The 12523-nt window shown below is 44.6% G+C and overlaps 1 protein-coding gene and 1 non-coding gene across 3 annotated transcripts in view; both read left to right on the top strand.

The window, feature by feature from the left end:
• The window catches only part of BBOF1 (basal body orientation factor 1), a 42102-nt gene that overhangs the window by 812 nt on the left and 28767 nt on the right, over window positions 1–12523 (top strand). For both annotated transcript variants that reach the window (XM_056134008.1, XM_056134007.1), the window contains exons 2-4: window positions 2695–2923; window positions 4894–4959; window positions 7304–7447. In XM_056134008.1, coding sequence (XP_055989983.1) covers window positions 2695–2923; window positions 4894–4959; window positions 7304–7447 — 439 coding nt within the window. The remainder of the gene's footprint in view (window positions 1–2694; window positions 2924–4893; window positions 4960–7303; window positions 7448–12523) is intronic.
• Window positions 6644–6775, top strand: LOC130042216 (small nucleolar RNA SNORA23). Its single transcript, XR_008795166.1, has one exon. It is a non-coding gene; the product is annotated as a small nucleolar RNA SNORA23 (small nucleolar RNA).

Genomic DNA, 12523 nt, shown 5'->3' with positions numbered 1-12523 from the left:
GGTTAGCTGCAAGCGCCCTACCTGCTGTATGATCTCTCCAGCCTCGAGACAATGGACACTCTTAAATAATTAACAGTCAGGGAGGGGCTGCCTGCCACCCCCACCCCCTACTTCAAAGGATCATTTGGCTCAGTCTATAGTGGCAGAATTGAAAAACCATATTCAGGACTTCCAGTTTCTCTAGAATATGTACTTAATATTATTCATCAGATCTCCGCCCCTAACAGCCCACTACATAACAGAAACTTAATATTTGTTCAGTAAACAAATTATGGTAGGGGCCCGAGAGTTAGTACAGGGTTTAAGGAACTTGCCTCGCAGGCTGGAGACCTTGGTTCGATCCCCTGAACCACATATGGTCCTCTGAGTCCCACCAGCAGTGATTTGCCAGAGCAGAGCCAAGAGTAATTTGAGCACAACTAAATATGACTCCACAACAAAACAAATGAAGATAGCTGCATGTGCCTGAATTTAGATTTTTGCCTCCCATCTCCCACAAGAACGTTGCTCTGACTTTATTCTTTCTTGCTCCCAACTTGGAAGATCTCTGATAGGTATTTGATCTCGAACATCCAGAAGATCTCTCTGGGTGATCTTGGGCATTTTTAGGGAATGTTTTTGGTTCAAAGGAAAGCCTGTGATGGTAGATGTTGTATAGTAACCTAATCTGAAGACATCTGAATTTTAAAAATTTTTTTTGTTTTGGTTTTGGGCCACACTGATGATAGTTAGGGGTTGCTCCTGGCTCTGTACTCAGGAATTACTCCTGATGCTGCTGAGGGGACCATATGGGATGCTGGGAATTGAGCCCAGGTCAGCTGTGTGTAAGGCAAGCACCCTACCCACTGTATTATCTCTCCAACCCCTTAAAGCATCTAGTCTGGTAAATTGCAACCTTCATAAAAAATTTTTAAATTTAAAACTTGGAAAAAATAGACTGGAAAGATAGTACGGCCGAACTCAGGTTTGATCCCCAGCACTCCATGTTTCCCCTGAACCCTGCCAGGATTGAGGGATCAATGCGTAGTGAGATAATCCCATCATCTCTGTAATTCCATCATTCAAAGATAACTGCTATCACTTTGGGATTTTTTAAAAGTTGGGGACACTCACCAAAGTGCTTAGGTGCTACTTCTGGCCTATTGTCAGGGGTCACACCCATTGGTGCTAGGGAGCCAAAACAGTACCAACAATCAAACCCCAGGGTTCTGCACACAACCTCATCTCCCTGACCCAGACTCATTTGCAGTCCTCTACAATTTTTTGGTTTGGTTTTGGTGTGGTTTTGGGCACACTCACAGTAGTGCTGCGGATTATTCTACACTGGGACCACACTTGATAGTGCTCAGGGGACACTCCTGGCATGATCTCAGAGGTCATTTCCAGTGTGACCCAGGGGACCATATAGATCCTTGGCCTCCCGAATTTGAAGCATATTCTCTATCCCTTTGAGATAAAGCCTTAGCCCCTTTTCTTCCTTATACAATGATAGCCTTGGGTCATAGTGATAATATAGCAGGTAAGGCACTTGCTTTACAATTGGGGTTTTATCGACCTCAGTATGACCAACAGCCTCCCAAGCACTTTCAGGAATAATCCCTTATACTTATTTGTAGTTCCCTCTTGCCCAACTTGCTCTATAGTATGCTCCCCCCTCCCCCACACACCCAACATAGCTGCAAAATTAGTTTAGCACTTACATAGTGCCAAGAGCTTGTCACATTTTTGGATCACTCAAATGTGTTTTCTATTTTTAGCCATGTATTATAGAACACGTGAAAATTAACATTAAAGGTAGCAAGTGCCTATTCTTTGTATATTCTATATATAGCACTGTCCCCCTGTTGTTCATCGATTTGCTCAAGCGGGCACCAGTAACATCTCCATTGTGAGACTTGTTACTGTTTTTGGCATATCGAATATGAAACGCGGAGCTTGCCAGACTCTTCCATGCGGGCGGGATACTCGGTAGCTTGCCAGGCTCTCCAAGAGGGATGGAGGAATCGAATCCAGGTCCGCCACCTGCAAGGCAAATCCCTACCCGCTGTGCTCCGCTCATATAGAATAAAGTCACAATATTCTATATGTATGTATAAGTTAAGTAAGTAAAGGCCCTCCCGTTGTTCATCGATTTGCTCGAGCGGGCCCAGTAATATCTCCATTGTGACAATTGTTACTGTGTTTGGCATATCGAATACATCACGGGTGGCTTGCCAGGCTCTGCCATGCGGGCGAGATACTCTTGGTAGCTTGCCGGGCTCTCCGAGAGGGGCGGAGGAATCGAACTCGGGTGGGCCATGTTGGCTGCATGCAAGGCAAACGCCCTACCGCTGTGCTAAAATAGAATAAATTTGATATGTCTTTCCTGTTTGTTTTTCTAATCCTTTAAGGATGCATTTTTCTTTTGGAAAATGATAGGAATTGAATCCTAGACATTTTATGCATAAGAGACACATTCTCCACCAACTGGGCTATATCCCCAGGCTATTTTTCTAGTCCTTTGGATTATTCTTTAAAGCTCCACTCCCCAGGAAGAAGTAAATTTTTAACTCCTCTTTCAATTTCTTAGTAATAATTTCATCCAACATTATTTACTTATAATTACCAGGCAATCAAAACAAAATAAGTTAGCAGATATAATGCTAACTTAGTAGGAAAATCGTTATGTACTGTCAATTTTCTCTTCCCATACAGGAAGGTGGCAAGTTTCGATGAATCTGTGGTGGAAAGAGCAAAGGCCAATGCCTCCCTTTGGGAGTCTAGGCTGGAAGTCACAGAACTCTCCAGGATTGAGTATCGGGATAGTTCCCGGAGACTGGCAAAATGTAATGAAGACTTAAAGAAACAGCAGTATAAATTGGAGAAAGACACAATGTCTGTATTAAGCTATCTCAGAAAGCAGGATCAAGAGAAAGATAATATGGTAGGTTGGTTAGAAATCCCCTCCTCACCCCTGCCCGTGGCCTCTATAACTACCTTCATGCTTATACTGTGGTATGATTATATATTTTCAGTTTTTGTTTTTTTTTTTGCTTTTTGGGTCACACCCGGCGATGCTCAGGGGTTACTCCTGGCTCATGCACCCAGGAATTACTCCTGGCGGTGCTCAGGAGACCATATGGGATGCTGGGAATCGAACCCAGGTTGGCCATGTTGGCTGCGTGCAAGACAAACGCCCTATGCGCTGTGCTATCGCTCCAGCCCCTATTTTCAGAATTTTAATTCCTTGAAATTATGTCACATAGTTAACACATTTCAATTAATTTGTTTTGTTTTGTTTTGGGACCACACCTAGTAATGCTCTGGGGTTACTCCTGGTTCTGCATTCAGAAATCACTCCTGGCGGTGCTTAGGGGACCATATGAGATGCAGGGGGTCAAACCTGGGTCAGCTGCATGCAAGGAAAGTGCCTTACCTGCTATATTACCACTTGGACCTGAAAATACATTTTTTTTCTTAAGAAACAAACATATTAGCTGTTTTGGAGTTATGGGTATGCTGTCTTGAAGTGATTCTCACACGATCCATTAAAATATCTATATGTCTTGTATACTAGACTTCAAGCGGGGGATGCAAATGTGGCAAAATTGGGTGAAAAGCACATGAGATCTCTTTGTACTCTAAAAAGTGACTCAGAATATTGTAGCTTTGTTATCTAATTAATTTTAATTCTAGAATTGTATCAAGTTGTGGCTTTTTTCCCCACATTAAAATAAATAAAAAGAAATTTAAGTTACTCAGAGACTCAGAGGCGGGGAGGGGGCCTACAGCAAAGTACAGCAGGTAGGACATTTACCTTGCATGTGGCCAACCCCGGTTTGATCCCTGACATCCCATATGGTTCCAGAGCACCGCCAGGAGTAACACCTGAGTACCACCAAGTATAACCCAAAACAAACAAACAGAAAAGTTACTCAGGGGCTGGAGAGAGCTAAAGAGACTGAGCACATGCTTTGCATGCAGGAAGCTCAGGTTTGGGTCCTCTATAATGACTGAGCACTGAGCTGGGAGTAGTCCCTGGATCTTCTGGGTGTGGTCCCCAAAATATCTTAGAGGTGCAAAACACTTGTCCTCATGGAGCTATCTTGTTTGCATGGTAATAAAGAGTGTTTTTTACAGGAAAAGAGAACAGAAAATTGGGCCTGAGAGATAGTACAGCAGGTAAAGCACTTGCTTACGCCCTGAGTTCAGTCCTTGGTACCCTGCTTGGTGCCTGAGCCTGCTAGGAGTAATCCCTGAGCACCACTGAGTGCAACCCAAAAAACAACCCAGAGAAGCATATTTTTAGAAAGGGTGGATTGCAGATCAGTAGGTACCAGAACAATATATCTCCTTGAAGGCTAATCCCTCGAGGCACATTGCCTTACTCAAAAACCTAAGTAAGAGAGGTACAAAACCAAAACCAGATACCATTTCATGTTCAAGACACTATCAGGAGGATTTGGGGGGGGGGGACGGTTTGCGGGGAGGCACACTGGATAGTGCTTAAGGCTTACTCCTGGCTGTGTTCGGGTATAACTCCTGATGGTGCTCAGGGGATCATAAATGGTGTTAGGGATCTCATGGGTTGATGGAATGTGAGGAAAATACCTTAAAAGTACTCTGGCCACTAAATATAACCTGAGAGGTTATATTTAATGTTGAAGAGAATGAAGATAAACAGAAACCCTTGTTCACTGTTTGTGGGAATGTAAATTGGTACAGCTATTATGGAAAAGGATATGGCAGTTTCTTTCTTTCTCTCTCTATATGTGTATATATATAAATATATATATACGTATATATAGTTTATAAGTACAGGTTTGAAGGACCATATGTGGTACCAAAGATTAAACCCAGGTTAGCTCCTTGCAAGGCTTAGTGCCTTACCTTCTATGTTTTCATCTCCAACAGATTGAAAGACTGAAACAGCAGTTAATTGAAACAAAGGACAGAGCACAAGAGGAAAAGGACAAATTGGTGAGGACCTGTGTTGTACACAATCAAGCACTTCCTGTGTTGTCAGGTTTCTGGCCAATCAGACACAGTGAGAGAAAGGTCCCTCAGAAACTCCCTGTCAATCTGACACATGATTAGACTGAAGCTTAAAAGTAACAAAAATAGGGTATTGTAGAAAACTTAGAAACAAATTTGATAGTAGTGGTTCTTACTGCTCTTGAGTTTATTGATCCTTGTGGGAATTTTCAGAAAACACAATACTTTTTTTTTAAATGTAGGAGTACTGCTATTTATTCAGCCACTGATTAGCTGATTGAATTTGGCATGAACTCCACCTTACTTTTTTTTTCATTTTTTATAATTTTATTTATTGAATCACTGTGAGAGCAGTTACAAAGCTTTTGGGTTTAAGTCTCGGTCATACAATGAAACACCCATACCTTTGCCAGTGCCCTTTCTCCAACACCAAAACCCCCAGCATACCCCCATCCCACACCCTCTCCCTACCTGTGGGGCAGATGACGTCCATGTGACTCTCTCTCTACTTTGATCACATTCAATATTTTGACACCAGACCCACCATTATTATTTGGGATTTTACTCCAACATTCATATATGCTGAAAAGGCAACAGTAGACAATTTGTTTTCTATTGCTAGTTGCTCCAGCGGGCCCAGTAACGTCTCCATTGGAGACTTTGTTGTTACTGTGTCTGGCATATCGAATACTCTCAGTAGCTTGCCGGGCTCTCCGAGAGGGGCGGAGGAATCGAACTCGGGTCGGCCATGTTGGCCGCTCGTAAGGCGAACGCCCTACCCGCTGTGCTATCGCTCCGAATAATATATGGAGTTGCATGGCTGCAGTATTGGCTTCGTGATTTTGAAATTCTGAAATTTTAACACTTAAATCTGGAGGGATTTCTGCCCAAACCTGCTGGGTTCCAGGATTTGTTCCTGAGTCTCTGGGATCATGGCCGTTAAGCAGCTTGATCAGGAGCCAGAAAGGCCGGGCGGCAGCTCGGGGTCTCGTTGGGACGGGGAGGAAAGGACCGTCTCCACCCCCATCCTGTGGGGCCCGCATGTCTCGTCACTGAGGGCCCAAACCTGACTGTCCAGTGGCCTCTGGAGGATGGCAGCCACCAGGCCGCCAGGGGGAACAGGCCAAGGCACGAAACCTATTCCCACCTGGGGTGGCCCAGCGCTGGTAACCTACTGCAGGGATTGGATGCATTTCTGCCCAAAGCTGCTGGGTTTCGAGATTTGTTTCTGAGTCTCTGGGATCATGGCCATTAAATGGCTTGATCAGGAGTCAAAGAGGCCGTTCATGGGTGGCGACTCGGGGTCTCTTTGGGATGGAGAGGAAAGGGCCGGCTTCACCCCCATCCTGTGAGGCCCTGCGTGTCTCGTTACTGTGGGCTCAAACCTGACTAATACCTGTCTAATGGCCTCTGGCGGATGGTGGTCACCAAGCTGCCAAGGGGGAGCAGGCAGAGGGATAGCACCCTTCCCCCCCCCCCCCCCCCCCCCCCCCCCCCCCCCCCCCCCCGGTGTGGCCTGGCAACAGTAACTTCTGGCAGGATTTGGAGGCCCATATTAGATGCTGGGGATTTAATCTGGATTTACCTGCAAAAACCTATCCTATCTTTAAGATCTCTCTAAGCTTATTTGTTTTTAATTTTAGGGTCGGGGATGCGATTTTTTTTTACAAGTTAAAGATTTGCTTATTATTGCTATTCAAACATTAAGAAGCCAAAGCTTAAACTAGGGATCATAATGCTGGTCTAGTGCTGTTTTGGGGATATAATTACCACTGGCCAGCTTCCAAATTCCCATGTTTAAAAAAAAAAAAAGATTTGTTTAGTCTTCTCATATCTCTTTTTATTAAACATTTGCATTTTCTATAAAAATCAACTCATTCTGATATTTTTTCTCATTCCAGGAAGTTGATTTTTTTTTACAAAGAGTAAAACTTCAGAAAAATAAAAAGGGGGCTGGTCAGAGAGGTAGTACAGTGGGTAAGGTGCTTGCTTGCATGCATAGTGCCCAGATTCAATCTTAGCATCTCATAAAGTCCCCCGAGCCTGCCAGAAGTGATTCCTGAGCATCATCAGGTGTGCCCCCGCCAAAATAAATAAATAAATAAATAAATTTTAAAAAGGGGGTATTTCTGTGAATAATTTAGACAAAAGCTTAAGTCTTAAAATCACGTTCAGTCACGGTCCTCCCGTTGTTCATCGATTTGCTCGAGCGGGCCCAGTAACGTCTCCATCGTGAGACTTCTTGTTACTGTGTTTGGCATATCTTAAAATAGTATAGGACTTTCTGGGATTTTTCCTTAACTCAATTATCCTGTCTTTTTGCATCCAGGAACAAATGTATATTATGCAAATAAATGAGCTGGAGGCACAGTTCAATCAAAAAGCCAGAGAAATTGGCATGATTCAGTCAGAGCTGAAAACAATAAAGCAGTTCCAGAGGAGGAAAACCCAAGTAGAGAAAGAATTGGATGACGTAAGTTATTTGTCTAATTTTTTAAGAGAAATTAGAGTGAACTAGTTATGACTGCAGAAACTTTAATAGCCATTTACTTCTATGTGATGATCAAGGACATTTTAGGAATTATTTACAAAAAGAAAAAGTGTAAGGTATATAAATTTAGGGCCAGATGTCAAAATTTTTTTTGTGGGGGGAAGTTGGGGGGGGCACACCTGGCTGTGCTTTACTTGTGGCTCTGCACTCAGGCCTTGCAGGCTTGGCATATCATATGAGGTGTGGGGGATTGAACCTGGGCTGGCTGAACTATACCTCTGACCTTAATGCCAAAGGTTTTAGGGTTAGACTTTTTTTTCTAGGTGTTTTTTTGCGGCGGGGGGGGGGGGGGCTACGGGGAGCCACACCTAGTGATACTCAGGGGTTACTCTTGACTCTGTGCCCAGAAATTACTCCTGACAGAGTGTGAGGAACCAAAGGGGATGAACCCTAAATCCAAATTAAACCCTAAATCCGAAAAGGCAACTCACTATCTATTTGTCCTGACTATCTCTACAATTCCAAGACTGCATTTTCTAAGCATTGGTCTCTTTGTGTATTCACCAAATCTTAGCTAAAGCACCCTTCCCATGTTTACCAGTGGTGAAACCTTTAGAGTGAACTCAATAAGAAACAAACTGCAAATCTTGAAAAAGATTAGGGACAAAGCAGCAAACTCCTAAAGACTTACACCTTTAGACCTTTAGGCAAATTACTCAAGATTTTTAGAATGATGATGATGATGATATTGTTATTATTTTTGGGGGGGCATGCCTGGTTGTGTTCAGAGGATACTCTCATACCTGTGCTGGGGTGGGGGTTCACTCCTGGCGCAACTCAGGGGACCATGTGGTGAATGATAATTTTAGGAAAGTTAGAGAGCTCTCCGAGAAGGCTTGAGTGGATGAGGGATAAGGAGCCCCTTCAGAAAGTATCTCTGGCCTGACTATGAGATGCTTACTTTCTTACTTTCCATCCTCTCAGCTCAGAATATAGATTTTTTGTTTGTTATTTGTTTTAGTTTAGTCTTCATTTTACACTTATTTATTTAGCCAGTGATTTATTTAAATTATAGTGAAATACAGTTACGGAGTTGTTCGTGATTGGATATCAGCCATATCACATTCCCATACCAGTCCGTTCTCCAATATACATTTCCCATCACCAATGTCCCCAGTCTTTCTCCTGCACCACCCCCCTCATGACAGGCACTTTTCTTCTCTTTATCACCCTCTTCCTCTCACTTACTCACCCCGCTCCCAATGGTTGCAAGTTACCGCAAGTTTCTTGGGTTTGGGGGACAGTAAGAATAGAAAAGGAACCAATATGACAATCATGTGCCCGGAGCTGGAGTTTCTTCGTCCTCTTAGCTATTTCTTCGACGTTCTTGAAGGCGTTCCAAGCCGCTCTCTTCCTCCTGTGCAGCTCGGGTGCCAGGTCATTTGTCATGTTGACCTCTCGACCTAGGTACACATAGCTGTTGCGTTCGGAGATGGTCATTCCGTTGAGAGTGAATGGGGCGTCAGGAACGAGGCTGTTTCTCATAAACATTGTCTTTGTAAGATTCAGCTGTAGTCCTACCTTTCCACACCCACGGTCAAAGTTGGCCAGCATTTGTGCCGCTTGGCTGATGCTTGGTGTTATTAAAACAATGTCATCAGCAAAGCGGAGGTGGTGTAGTTGCCGACCATCTATCTTCACTCCCATTCCTTCCCATTCCAGTCGTCGCATGATGTTCTCGAGGGTGGCACTGAAGAGGTTCGGTGAAATGGTATCACCCTGCCGCACCCCTTTCTTGACATCACCGATCACTTCTTTGTAGAATGGTGAAATCCTGGTAGTGAATCCGCAATACAGCTCACGGAGGATCCTGATGTATTGGGCTTGAATGCCCTGATTGGCTAGGGCTTCAATGACCGCTTCCATCTCAACAGAATCAAAGGCCTTCTTTAAATCAATGAACGTTAGACAGAGCGGCATCTTGAACTCCCGAGAAACCTCAATGAGCTTGGTTATTGTGTGGATATGGTCGATGGTGCTGAATCCTTTGCGGAACCCGGCTTGCTCGCATGGTTGTCCTTCATCTAGTATTCTGCCAATCCTATTTAGGATGACTCTAGTGAACAACTTGTAGATGACAGACAATAGGCAGATCGGGCAATAGTTGCCAATGTCATGGACGTCTCCCTTCTTGAACAGTAGTACGGTCCTGCTGGTTTTCCATTGGGATGGAACCTTGCATTCAGACAGGTAGCGAGTGAAGAGCCGAGCCAGTGTATTGATGAGTACTGACGGCAGGTTCTTCAGGTGTTCAGGTCTGACCTTGTCTGGGCCGGGTGCTGTTTGTTTCTTTACCAACAAAATGGCGTGTCGGATTTCGGAAGGGAGAACATTGGGAACGACATATCCATCCTGTGGAATTTGGTATGTCAGCAAGTGGACATGGCTATCGAAGAGATTTGAGTAGAAGTCATGGATAATCTTCTCCATTGCTGTTCTGGAGGATGTGATGAATCCATCAGGACGTCGGAGGGCAGTTATCTTGGTCTTGTAGTTGGTGAAGGACAGGCGGGCGTTACGAATACTTTTTCCTGGCTTCTGCCGCATCTACCAGTACTTCTGCTCTTCTCTCTTTGAGGTCTTCCTTGATTGCATCTCTGCACTGCTTTGCGAGCTCGGACGTTAGCTTGCGGTTGCCTGAGGCATGCGCCAAACCACGCTGGCGAATTAGCTCAAGAGTTTTCAAAGATAGGCGATATTTTGTGGCTATCTCTCTCTTGGCGTTCCTCGCACATTCATGGAGGTGCTGAACCAGTCGATCGTATTCCTCGTCAATGTTGTCAACAATGGCATCTTCCCATGTTGCTGCAATAGTACCAAAGAGTTCCCAGTTGGTGGTCATTCTGGGAGTTCTCTTTTTGAACTTTGCAGCCCTTTCTCCCCGCTCTGTGAAGTAGAATTTTGCACGAAGGAGACGGTGGTCCGATCCCGTTCGAAATTTTGGGACAACAGCGACATCGGTCAGGCAAAACCGTCGATTGAATATGATGTGGTCTATTTCGTTGTGGAATCGTCCACCGGGAGACTCCCATGTCCATCGTTTAGATTCTGCCTTTTGGAACTGTGAGTTACCATGAATGGTTTTGGTCGACATGATGAACTCAGACAGTCTCTCACCCTGTTCGTTCCATTCTAGGCCATGGGTCCCAATGTGAAGTTCTTCAGCTGATCTTCTCAGTCCTATCTTGGCATTAAAATCACCCACAATGATCTTGTAGAAGGTGTGGTCTTCTTTATAGAACTTCTCTAGCTCCATGTAGAACTTCTCGATTTCTCTTTCATCATAATGAGATGTTGGTGCGTAGACAACGAAGATAGAAACTGCAGGCAGTGAGCCACATCTATTCAAATGTAAATGTCCAATTCGGGTTGTTAGGCATTCAAATGAATCAATGCTCTTGGCCAAGTTTGTGTTGACAAGGACACTGACGCCTCCAATACCTCTTTTATCGCATGTTCCGAGGAACAGTTCTTCTTCAGTGTCGAAAACGGCATGGTGAGATTCGCGCCTTCTTGTCTCGGTCAGACCAATGATGTCATACTTGATCATTCGGGCTTATACCATCAAGTCCTCGATGGATGCATCTGATGCTAGCATACATGCATTGAAAGTACAGACGATCATTTTTGTCTTCCTTCGTTGTGGCAGCCTAGGTCGGCCTTGAGATTTTGTCGGCTTCTCCTTTCTCATCCTTCTCAGAGGATGAAGAACGAAGAACCTCCGGCTCCAGGCACATCTCTTTGATTCCACTGTTCTTCCTGCATTAACATATGCCTCAGAGACCTGGGCCCTATGCAAACAAGATGAGAACGCTATTCAGGTCTCCCAAAGAAGAATATTAAGAGCTATGCTTGGAATATCACGTTTCACTCAAATGAGAGAAAGAATCCGGAGTTCTGACATCCGTCGACGATCAAGAATCAGGGACGCTGTTTCATTTGCCAAGGTGTTGAAAATCAGATGGGCTGGTCACGTAATGAGATTTAAAGACGACCGCTGGACTAGAGCTGTTACCGACTGGATTCCACGGGATGTCAAAAGACCGCATGGCCGCCCACCTACCAGATGGTCAGACTTCTTCGTCAAGATCATGAACGATCGGTTTGAGGCCCTTCATGTTCCCGGAGCGAACAGATGCCATTGGGCTACACTAGCACGGGACAGGGACAAATGGAGACGTTACTGGCGCCCGCTCGAGCAAATCGCCGACTAACGGGAAGTTAAGTGATTAAGTGATTAAGATGACAATCATGGTCACGGTCCTCCCGTTGTTCATCGATTTGCTCGAGCGGGCCCAGTAACGTCTCCATCATGAGACTTGTTGTTACTGTGTTCGGCATATTGAATACATCACGGGTAGCTTGCCAGGCTCTGCCGTGCGGGCGAGATACTCTCAGTAGCTTGCTGGGCTCTCCGAGAGGGGTGGAGGAATCGAACTCAGGTCGGCCATGTTGGCTGTGTGCAAGGCAAACACCCTACCCGCTGTGCTATCGCTCCAGCCCAATATGACAATAATAGTTGGAAATTATCACATTGGACAAGAACCGAGTCTTGAAAGTAGGTAAAAGGGATATACATGATAACCTTTCATTAACTTTGTATTATTATTGTAAACCATAATACCCAAAAGGAAAGAAGGTAAAAGGTAAAGGCCCTCCCATTGATCGTCGATTTGCTGGAGCGGGCCCAGTAACGTCTCCATGGAGACTTTGTTGTTACTGTGTTTGGCATATCGAATACTCTCGGTAGCTTGCCGGGCTCTCCGAGAGGGGCGGAGGAATCGAACTTGGGTCGGCCATGTTGGCCGCTTGTAAGGCGAACGCCCTACCCGCTGTGCTATCGCTCCAGCCCAAAAGGAAAGAAAGAGTCAGAATATATTTATTGCATTAATAATAATGCAATAAATGTGACAGATATGTGCCATGTACAAGTAGCTGAAATCAGTTTTGGAATTTTTGGAAAATTACTTAACCTCTCTATACCTTCGTTTCCTCAAC

This window comes from Sorex fumeus, unplaced genomic scaffold (assembly GCF_029834395.1).
Source record: "Sorex fumeus unplaced genomic scaffold, SorFum_2.1 ptg000098l, whole genome shotgun sequence".
NCBI classification, from domain to species: domain Eukaryota; kingdom Metazoa; phylum Chordata; class Mammalia; order Eulipotyphla; family Soricidae; genus Sorex; species Sorex fumeus.
The sequence above is the reverse complement of the archived record's forward strand: the minus strand, read 5'-3'. Positions and strand labels throughout refer to the sequence as shown.